Here is an 11786-nt window from a genome sequence, read left to right as displayed (position 1 = left end):
AGGGCCAGCGTAAAGGGTACTAAATATCAGGCTGCATCAGTCCAATCGAATTTCTGCAAAGTGCCCTTCGATGTCGGTGCTCCCCCAGATTAAAAGTGCTTCCGCCGCCCTTGGATAGGCAGACAGATAGACAGGTAGATAAAGTGACAATGGTGGATCACAATAGCTCAACCCAGCATAGCTGGTTTGAGCTAAAAACAAGCCCAAAACTAGTTTTGTTTTCAATCTCATATATATTTTTTTCTCCTTTGTACATTATTTCGAGAAAAAGAAGACCCTTCTACAAATCATTAGTCTATATGAGCAGACTTTGTAGACCCCATCACTGAACGTCTTAATGTGAAAAGTACATTAAATTCGATACATGGAAGGCAACATGTAATATCATCATCCACAGTTACAGTACAAAAGAGCTACAAGAAGGATAAGTTTGGATAGAAGATACTGAAATATTATATAATAAACTACCAGGGAATGACTGAACACACTGAGAGAGACCTTACAGGTGTCATCTCCAAATAACTGAGATAAAAGGTTGGACCTGATACTTATGACATTTGAAAATGAAGGACTTATTATGATACACATTCCGCTTTTATGTAGACACAGTACCTGCAACCAAACATGAGTCTTGCAACTTAACACAAATTAGTTTGGTCGGTTAGCTCCATATTCTGCTAATTGTTTATCAATACATTCATTTCTCTTCAGTTTGAAACACATAGAAACACCTCCTGCTTGATCTGATATTTGCCAGTTATTTATGCCAACTTTGATTAAACCAGTCTGATTAGAACAGCCAGCTTCATCTAACAAAAAGCCAGGATAATTTCAACTTCTTCCTGTTCAGGCAAACATTAAAGACATTATAACAAAACAATAACCAAGTTCTTAATTTTTCCCAGGGCTTGGAATAAGTGACAGCACCAATGGTAAGTTGCCATAATATACCGGGCCTCCTTGGCCCCCTCATTGGCCCCACCCTGTGAGAAAAAAAAATCGAAAAGTTTGTCCCTGCATCCACGTTGACTGTTTAAATAAGGAACTTCTCTGGGCACAGTTCTGCATTTCACTATGAGAAATATCATATCAAATGATCAAAACTTGCTTTAAGAAATAGAAAGAATGAGTAAGTCTCAAGGCCATTGTCCTGTATCTGTATGACAATACAAACCAAACAGTCTGGTATGAGCTCATGGCAGTAGAACACTTGACAAACACACTGGCACCTTTGGTCCAGTCTATGATGTTGCAATAATCAATTGACGTCTTTTGTGTGTCCTGTCCAAGCTGTTTCTAATCATCAGCAAGACAGAACGTACCCTTTGCATTGGCCAGAAGAATAACCAGGAACGAGACTGCTTCCATTACACACCCAATGTTGTTGGACAACCTGCACAATTTCATAGGCACAAAACATGTTCAACAGAGAAGAAAAAGTTCACTTTCATGTTGTACTGGATGATATTTACCATAAAATAGACTTACAAGTTTGCAACACAAAATGGTCTGATGCAAAGCTTACAACATTTGACATGTTTCCCAACTGTTTCAACAATATTATACATCAATCTGAGAGAGACCTGCATCATCTCCTTGAGTAGTAATGATCAAAACAGATTTAGAAAAGCCCTTGTGTTGTCCTTCATTATCTTCAAAACGAAGCGTCAGACAGACTTGGTCACTATGTCTATCAATTACAGTGATGCAGAACATAAATAGGAGTTTACATATTAATGATCTACCAGAGTAAATTAAAACTTTTTGTTCACCTCTTTATTTTAATCACCAGACCTCAACGGCCTCCTCAACATATCACCCTTCTACATACCATCCTTGACTCCAGCCACCAACCCCTGTTACTGTAGTAGCAGGTGGATTTATGGCTCATCAGTGGCTGTATCAGTGAACTATAACCTCTCAAAGCACATTCATTTCATTGATATCAAATGTCTATGGACATTAATGAGATCAAAGGTTGCCATGACAAGGAAAAGGAACTAATGTCATGATCCACAAATCTGTAATTACCACGGAACAAAAGAAAAAATTTTTTTTTTATGACTTACAAATAATAATTGTTATTTCGGCAGTGAGGGCATTAATGCAGCTTTCTGCAAACTTTAATGTTTTGCTTTTCAATTGTTATGGGAGTTGAGTTACAGCTATTTGATACAAGCATCTTGCATTATCAACACACACAATTAGTGTTATATCGTAAGCTTCAATGGCAAATATCCCAAAGACCTTGCCTTTGACATTGGCTTCAATATACACCACTGCCTTCTCTGTAAACTGTTTGAACACAACTATGATTGCTTTAATCATTCACTCAAAATCGCTGATTGTGTTCCTCAGTTGTTTCATCATTTTACATCTATAACATTTCCAATACTACATTACATTGGATCCAAGTCATCCAGTCTAAACCATTGACTGAACGGAATAAGCACTGGCTATTAGTCTTCGTAAATCACCCCCCACCCCCAATTCTCTCCTCCCGATTTTAAAGCTGTGCTTCACCAGACATACAAATAGACTTTATACCAACAATTAAACATTTGCTGTCTCCTACTAATATTTGTTCTGTTTAATCATATAAACTACGGAATCTTTCATTGATCCAAAGCATTTCATGCTTCTTGGTAAAAAAAAAAAAATACCTAAAGAAAAGAGAAAATGACTAAGATACTAAATACAATGAACAGAAAACTGTTTTGATTAGCACATTTCTTGCTTATATTTCCTCCTCATCACAGTAAAAATGCACCCTCTCCCCATCCCCCCTCCCACAACAAGGAAAAACCAAAACAAACAAATCAACTTAGTATAATCTTTACAATTATCAAAACAATGGCATTGAAACCTTTTATGATATACTCCCTATCATTATAAAATAAAGTTAAAGCGACAAAACTGGTGTATTATATACAAACTGACTTTTTGCACAACCAAAAGCAGCATTCAATGTTCAAATCAACTTATACATTTTCTGTAATTCCTGTCAAACAGTCCATCCCTCCTCAATGAGGTGTTCAAACAGTGGACATTTCTTCCGATATGCAACTAATGAATGATCATAATCTCACCACATTCACTTACAAAGGGATATCACAATTGATAGACTTGTTTTGTATCACTTGGTACTAGAACAGAATATACTGCAGTTTTACTCCTGGAGCTGACCAACTAAGGAACAGTTATAAAGAAAAATGAAAAAGTTTAATAACAAGTGTACAAATTTGATGTGTATATATATGTACATTTCCATTGTCTTTTACTTGATATGAAAAATAAGTATTTTTGTAACTTTTTGAAAGAATTAACATGATACTCTTTTTTAGTGATTATTGAAATTGACAAAAAATGTTAATTGGAAGCCTCTTGAAAAAAAATAAACAAACAGTATTGATGGACAAAAAAAAATATACAGATGCTAACTGATGCACAAAACAGCTACAGAACAAGGAATTATAATAAAAGCCAGCGGTTACAAATTAGATGCATGAAAGACATGATGATAACAAACTTGTCTGTGACATTTAATAAGAAACACTGACATTTTGTACTTTCAAATACCTTCAACAGCAGAATAATTTATTACAACCAAACTGAGCTCTTTACAAGCTGTTCAACTTGTTTTGCTGAAAATGGTCTATCTGCAGATTTCTGTCAGATTAATGTTTGAAATATGATATGCTACTTGTATCTTTTGTCCTCAACTCCAGCAAAATACTGAAGAATGCAATTATTTGAATCCTTTTCTCTACTCTGAAGCTCTACTCACTGTGTGAATATATTAATAGAGGAGCAAGCAGACCACACTGATAAATGGATTTTACAAATGTTGCCAAACTAAGAAGGCTTGGCAGCCAACAGCAGAAGGTATTCAACTACCTTCATTGTCATTATTCTAAATGGTGAACAAATTAAATGTGTTTCTCTTTCAGGCAAAGACTTTGTAACCTCTCCTTTGAACATTCCACTTCCCAAAACAGATTGGTTCATCATGAAAAAGTTTGTTAACTAAAATTGGTTCCACATGATTAGTGAAGAGAATAACTGCCAGCAGACACCAATACTGACTGATATACACAGAAACAAACCTCAGCTTAAGATTCAACTCCTCATTTACTGACTGTGTTTGGCTACTGATTGGCATCAAAGCTATAGACAGATCCTCAAGATGCCTTGACAAGAGAAATCATGTCTAACAATTAAACGAATGGTGATGTCTCACAATACAACAAAAAGCAACTTTTGCGATGAAGTTGCTGGAGACCTGAGCTTCCATTGAAAAGTCCATTCTGAACAATGACTTCCAATTCTGCCCTTACAGGGTCTTTGAGGAAAAAGTACCTCCACTTATGCATCCTTTCCAACCCCCCCCACCCCACCCCAATAAAGAGTGTAGAGAGGAGTAAACACTTAACTTTGAAGTTGATTCACATTACATCTCATACTAGGTTACTGGTTTAAAGAATAATTTGTTTTCATTTTTTTGGCCATCAAGAGTTTTGGCAAGACTGAAGTATTGTTTTACAAGGATTAAGAGTTGTAATCTCTTCCAGAAACTTGCTTGCCCGTGGTCAACCAATGTTTGGAAGTTATCCTTCCTTTTTCTACACTGATATTTGACAGCTGTAATTTTACAAGGCACCTCAATAAAAACTACCTCACTCTTCATTTGCATGGGCAATTAATGAGGATGGGGCAGGGGGGGGGGAGGAGAGGGGCATATGGCATCTCATTCCTCCTAAAGGTACAGAGATAGCATAGCCAGACAGGATGCTGTATTTTGCATCCAAACATACCTATTTACAGTGTTGTTTATTGACAATATACATCACCAACTACTCCCCTAGGTCAAACATAATAACAACAGAAGACGTATGGGAAACAGTGAAGCTAAAGAAATGAAAGAAATGAAAGGAACCAACAGTTGGCTTATGAAAAAGCAGACATAGCAGAAGATCACAAAATGAACAATGATGTCACAAAACAGAAAGAAAAGAAGAAAAAAAATGGAGAGAGAAGAAAATGTTTGTCAAATACTAGTACTTGTGTAGCTTCTGGACCTGAGAATGATGACGCAAGCTTACAATGTCGTAGAGCTGGATTTCTTCTGCTTTCGACGTTGGGCCAGAACGGAGGCTGTGACTGGTTCCAGGGGGTTAAGGTTTGGTGCTTGGTTTAAGGCAGAGTAGGTCGCTTTAACAGCACCCTGGAAAGATCAAAGAAAGATGCTATCGTAAATACTTGCAAAGTTACATTTAAACCTTTAACAATTCCTGTCAAATTAAACAGGAGGAATGAATAAACTGAAACCAACCATTTAAACTTTATGTAAAAATCCTGATTGTCTTAGACTCTCAAGTGTTTTTTACAACATAATTGTAATTCAGTGAAGCACTAATCTAATTCGAATGTTAACAAAAGCATTACCTGGGAAGTAATAAATACCTTCAAACTTTTTAAACCTTGGGACATTTTCCTTACCTTGTCTGAAAGGGGCAAAGTTTTGTAAGTATGTTTGGATTTGTCAAATGACCAATTGCTAACTGATATGGAAAATAGTTTCTCTGTTAACAAGCAGTCTTGTCCACGAATAATAGTTGATGCAAGAGACAGGAAGTCTTAAATCAATAGATTACATTAATCTACAATCTAAGTCTCTGTTGTTTTTAGCAAAGTAAATGCTCACAACCGCTGCAATTGTCAAATGGAATAAACAGCACTGGATAATAATTCACACATGTAATGAAAGCCAGCACAAGACAAACCTAATGCAATGATTGATGAAGGCCACAGGATTTCACATTTTATGGCAAAACAAATTCCAGTTCTGTGCCCACGAAGTATGGGAACCCATTTTCTTTGAAGCAAATGATGGGAACCTTTGTTACCTATCATTCTACTATTAACCTCTATTGAGGATAAAGTTAAAGAGAATTTGTGAGTGGCAATCCAGTTGTTGTATATGCTAAATAAAACAGAAAGACCAATACTAAAATGGTTTCTGTAATAGTGAACGTAAAATCCTGTAGCAAAATTTTCCCTTGGAGGGTTTTGTTGCTGCCGTGTGTTTGCTGTCAGAGTACCGACACCATACTAGAAAACAATTGATTCTGTGGAATCTGGTGGCCTGTGATGGATATTCAAAGGTTGTACCATTGTAGAAATTGCTCTTTAACAAAGGTATGCAAGGAAAGTTCTTATAATGAACTTTACCTACCATAAAATATCTTTACACTTATAAGAGTATCAGCAGAACAAGTATAATGTAATGTGATCACTGCACTACAAATGATAAGTTTGCAATTGCAATTTTCTTGAAAAGGAACTAACCTTGACTTGCTGATAGTCCTGAGCTGTGAGTCTGTTCTGTGACAACTTCTCCCTGGTCTGGAACCATTGATGGTTTAGAACAAGAGCAGAGTCTGGTCTTTGGTAAGGGTCCACATGTAGCATCTTCTTAATTAAATCCTGGTGAGAGCAAACCACAGTAAAACATCTCAGTTTTACTTCAGACTTACTCAAGGCTTACCGGGGGTCAGGGGGGGGGGGGGTCGGGGGACATTTGCTACAATTGTCTTCATTTCTAAGGTCATGTTTAGAAGGATCTTCTTCCACTTGGCTCCCTCCCCTCTTCCTGTAATACCACTACAGCCTCATTTCTGTTTTCATTCTCAGAAGTTTATGTGAAGTTTCTGGGTGTGTATGTGCATGAGTGTATGCTTTGGGGGGAGGGGGACATAAATTGGCAACAAATCTTCATGGCCAATTAAGCAATTAGCCATTGATTCTGTCCTAAACTGCTGCTGTTGGTAAACATACCTTAGCTAAATTAGAAACATTGTCCCAGTTCCCTCCTTGCATAGAGTGGTACTTTCCTTCCTGTATTCTGTCCAGGATCATCTGACCTGAATCCTCTGGTCTATTCACAAATGGAGTGTACCTGTATATTTAAGGCAATATGTAAATATATCAAGTATGTTCACACATCTATTCTATCATACAAATGCAGAGCTAGTATTACTCAACAGATGTAAAGTGTTATCTTCTGGCTGTAGTACTTGCAATTGTTTTCTAATACATTTGTTTATTGGTATATATTATTTAGTAGGGATGCTATATAGAGCTTTCTTCAAGTCATATTAAGAGGCAAATAACACTGAAGGACCATAAATGTGCAAAGCCTGCATGTCACATTTAGTTACTTAATTGGCTTGTGAGCAAACACTTGTTAAAATATGTTACATTTAATACAGGATAGGATATAAACTTGAGGCGTAACAGGAGCTGATATTTAAAGTGTAAAGTTAACATCAATTCAGAAAACGTGCCTCAAGGATGTGTTTTCTATTGATTGTACAATAAACCGCATGCTTGCTAACAAAGAACTAATTATCTCTGGATAATCTACTTTAACGATACCTGTATTCTTTACTATAATGACTGATACTTACCCGGCTAATAAAGTGTACAGAATAACTCCAAGACTCCATACATCACATGCTGCATCATACCCTTGACGTTTCAGCACCTAACAAAATAGAAAAATACTTTAATAATAACATTAAAAGTAGCAGATGAATGTCCCCTCACCTCCCCCACACCCCCAAACAGATAAACTACTTTGCCCAAATATTGTTTCTAACATATCGTTCATGTGATTTATATACAGTGTCCAACTCTGTTGCTTAGCGGTTCTACTCTTGTTAAGTGCAATATTCAAACATGAAACATACATGTGAGGACATACAAGTTGTAACAACAAAGTTCTGGCAGTATAAATATCAAACATATCTACAGAATGCAAACAATTCATTGAGTCTTAAAACAGCTGACTATTTGTTTTCAAAGTCTCCTGACATGCTAATATATCAGCACAAACATATTACTAGAGACACAACAAGTGGTTGTGACTCAGAGAGATACAGTTACCTAATATGAATATCAAATTAATATAGGCCTATAACACTCTCAGAGCAGACAGAGGGACACATACCTTACCTATAAGAATAAATGTTCTGTGTTTGACATCATTCACTGGTCAGAGTAATTTGTCTTATTGTACCTACAAAACACTATGTAATGCATACATACATTACACAAGGTGAAATATGGTTACATAATTTTGTAACAATAAATCTTACTTTTTTTATATTTTGAACAGTAAAGTGTACTGTTTAACTATTTCAGCAAAGGTGTAAACAGCTTACCTCTGGTGCAACAAAGTTTGCTGTGTAACAGGGTGTCATGAGCAACCCATTTTCTGCCCTCATTTGTGTTGCAAAGCCGAAATCACCAAGCTTTAGGCATTTAGGGTCGTACGTCTCGTTGGCATAGAGGATATTACTTGGTTTTAAGTCACGGTGGACAACCTGAGAAGTTGGGAGTGACAATGCATTAAAATGATACAAAAGTATAAGAGAATCTTGTTAAAAAAAATATATGTTTGAAGGGTACAATCAAAAGGTCTGGGAAGAGTAACTCCTGCAGACAATAAGACAAATGGAGCAAATATGAACAAAATAGGCGGCCAAGAATAGGTCAAAATTTAGTGAGAATAGTAACCAACCACCTCTCATCTCTGCCCAAAAACAAAATACTGTAGAATCATCATGCCTTGATTGTTGTCTGGATCCTACAAATACATCGGAATATATTGAATAAACAAACAATAGGAGGACAGCTTATGCCTTGCTTCCCTCAGCCAAAGACACCGTTGCATATGCAAGTATTACGTGTGCGTGTGATCCCAGTTTGAGATTTGACTTTTTCCACTCCCTGAAATGAAGATTTTGTTCACTTAAAGTTTCTTTGATATATCTTAAACATCCTTCATTAAGATGCACTGTGCATTCATGGTGACATGGTTGTGGATTTCGTAGCTGATAGGCTTGGAAAGTGAGAATGTAAGGTGCAATCTTGCCTTGAAATATGTTAATCCACAATGTAACATCACAAATGTCAAACATAACAGGACTTGCTATGGGAAGGAAGAGTGACAAACCCATGCAGTTGACATGGTTCAGAGCAGTGATTTTGTTTGCTAACTATGTTGGGACACAGATAATGTTTGTTAAAGATATGTTACCAGGTCAATAACTAACTCACCCCTTGCTTGTGGAGATAAGCTACTGTATCAGTTACTACCAGCATAATTTCACAGGCTTCTCTTTCTGATAGACATTTTTGTTTGATGACTCTGTCCAGTAATTCTCCTCCCTTCATCAATTCCATCACCATGTGTACTCTCTGACCATCATCAAACACCTGAGGACAAAACAGATATATTTAGTGCCAGAGAATATTACTTGTAAGGGTACATAGCACTATTATCTGTACAAGTAATTACCCATATGCACAGACATGAAGTACTTATACCTAGTGTGCAATGAATATTTGTATATTTATATATATATTTATTTATAAAACCCAAGATGCAATACACATAGTCAATGATAAAGTCTAGGCCTCAATATACTTATTCCATCTTGTTGTGACTATTCATGAAAGTGAATGATTCATGAAGTTTGATAAATATGTTATGCACACAACTGGCACTATTTATAACATTAGAGATAGAGCTCTGTTACCTGTAACCCCTTCCCATACCACTCATGTCCAATGATGCACCTCTCCTCCTCCTTCATCAATGTGGACCATCCCACCAAGTACATGAGGCACCATTCTGGGGTAGCAAGGGCTATTACAAAGAGTATTAATGACAATGTCCATTCCACCATAACTTATTCAACTGCAAAATATTCTGAACATGAACAAGGTTGTCTGCCAACTGATTAATTTTTTATGAAATTACAATAAATAACTTTCACCTGTTCTAATCACACAGCTGGATTTATATAAGTAAGTATACTTACGTCTCTAAGTGAGATGATGTGTGGGTGGTTTCCATATCTTAATAATATTTCTATTTCCTCCTTGACGTCTCTACCACTCTTCTTTATAATCTTCACAGCATATTCTTGTCTTGTTGCTTTCAGAATGCATTTCTTGCAGACAGAGTATGAACCTAGGCCTATTTCCTGGAAACATAAACAAAAGAGAACAATAACTACTGTTGTATATGAGGAGCTATATAGCATCTGATTGGTAGCTTGAACAAGAAATGTTCTGGCTCTGAATCCACTGATTTGTTCACAATATAGTGGGGGGGGGTGGGGGTGGTGAGGGATGGGTAAAGTGAGGGTGGGGGTGGGGGTGTGGTGAGGGTAGGATGTGGGTGGCAGTTGGAGTGCATCTCAATCAGGGTTAAATGCCATGGGATGAGCAAAATGTCTGGATGGGAGTGATCATATTTTTGGTTTTAACAATACTGAAAATAATGATTCTGGTACTATTGAAGTAAGATATCCCTCAGTAAATTACAAATGTACTTGCATGTAAAAACCAAGGGAGTTCTACATTATCACACACACTATTGCATCTACTGAAGTGACTGAGAAATAACATAGTTGGCTTAGTAGTGTTTACACAGGTCCAAAAATCGGGAACCGGGTACCCGAGAGCTGTTACCCTTCAGGTATCCGGAAAAAATTGTTTACCCTCGTGTGTTACGATTTTCAAGAAATTACATATTGGATGCTATAATAAATAAATTATATTCTCTACTGACAATGTTTTTATGTTCAAATACGTAGCTGCATGATAAAGTATAAAACCTTCCTCAATAATTTCTATTTGCTTTTGTTTCTTTCATTAACTTTTTAATAAACTTCATATAATTAACATCACTACTAACATCACACTGCCGCCGCTGCTTATGCTTGCTCTCCACCTCTATTGGATCAGACCATATAAATGTTCAATTTAGCTCTTAAACAGTTGTTATTACTACTAACTATTATGTAGGCCCAGGGTTCGCAGCGAGATTACGCGATTCGAGCAATTTGATTGCATTTGGAATAAACGATAAGTAAAAAACCACTTGCGATTATTATTTTTTAGTTATCCCCGTCTATAATCCATTAGTAACATCTCGTAAAATTCTTTGTCAGTCTTTCCTTCTATGAAATATACAAATGAATAAATAATAATTGTGAGAATTCTTTCACTTTCTTCCACATGGTAGCCTAACACCACACTAAGTCAATGAGAAATCTATCCATCTGTTTATTCGCTGAAACTGTCACGCAGTTAAAAGACATCCATGGAATAATTTCATTATTGCTGTTACGTTTGACCACATGCTTGCCTAACACCACACTAAGTCAATGGGATAATCTAGCCTAACGATGTTTATTAGCTGAAATTGTGACGCAGTTATAAGATATCTATGGAATACTTTCGTTATTGCTGGTATCTTCGACCACATGGTAGCCTAACACCACACTAAGTCAATGGGAAATCTGCCTAACCATCGGTTTGCCCCCCCCCCAAAAAAATCACACTGTGCGTAGGATTTGGGTAATAAATTAGGAACCGAGTAGTATCGCGTCAGGCGGGTACCCAGATACCCTGTGCAAACACTATGGCTTAGTACCAAAATTCCAGTGCTTTTCACTTGTTTGTGCCCAAGCAGAGTTAAGCAGGTAAAACATTCTTTCAACTCACCTCCTTCAGTTCATATTCTTCTAGTATAGATGTTTTCCTGGCATTCTTGACGTGGTGCTGAAGAGAGATGACAACATTGTAAATTCATGGGATTACAATTCAATCATCATATTTTGTTTACTCCACAGGCTAAACATTTCCATCAAGCAGGTCATTGCCTTTTCTTCACTGTTGTCATTTATAGCTTGGTATTACAATTGGAA

The 11786-nt window shown here is 36.7% G+C and overlaps 1 protein-coding gene across 2 annotated transcripts in view; it reads right to left on the bottom strand.

The window, feature by feature from the left end:
- Nucleotides 1–213: 213 nt before the first annotated feature.
- The window catches only part of LOC139962945 (ribosomal protein S6 kinase alpha-3-like), a 71988-nt gene continuing 60415 nt past the window's right edge, over nt 214–11786 (bottom strand). For both annotated transcript variants that reach the window (XM_071963363.1, XM_071963364.1), the window contains 8 exons: nt 11584–11640; nt 9891–10055; nt 9124–9282; nt 8226–8387; nt 7470–7546; nt 6838–6958; nt 6349–6486; nt 214–5224 (listed from right to left, as the gene is read on the bottom strand). In XM_071963363.1, coding sequence (XP_071819464.1) covers nt 5099–5224; nt 6349–6486; nt 6838–6958; nt 7470–7546; nt 8226–8387; nt 9124–9282; nt 9891–10055; nt 11584–11640 — 1005 coding nt within the window. In that variant the 3' untranslated portion in view covers nt 214–5098. The remainder of the gene's footprint in view (nt 5225–6348; nt 6487–6837; nt 6959–7469; nt 7547–8225; nt 8388–9123; nt 9283–9890; nt 10056–11583; nt 11641–11786) is intronic.

The sequence above is a fragment of the Apostichopus japonicus genome, chromosome 21, assembly GCF_037975245.1.
Source record: "Apostichopus japonicus isolate 1M-3 chromosome 21, ASM3797524v1, whole genome shotgun sequence".
Taxonomy (NCBI): domain Eukaryota; kingdom Metazoa; phylum Echinodermata; class Holothuroidea; order Aspidochirotida; family Stichopodidae; genus Apostichopus; species Apostichopus japonicus.
This window is presented reverse-complemented; position numbering and strand designations above follow the sequence as displayed.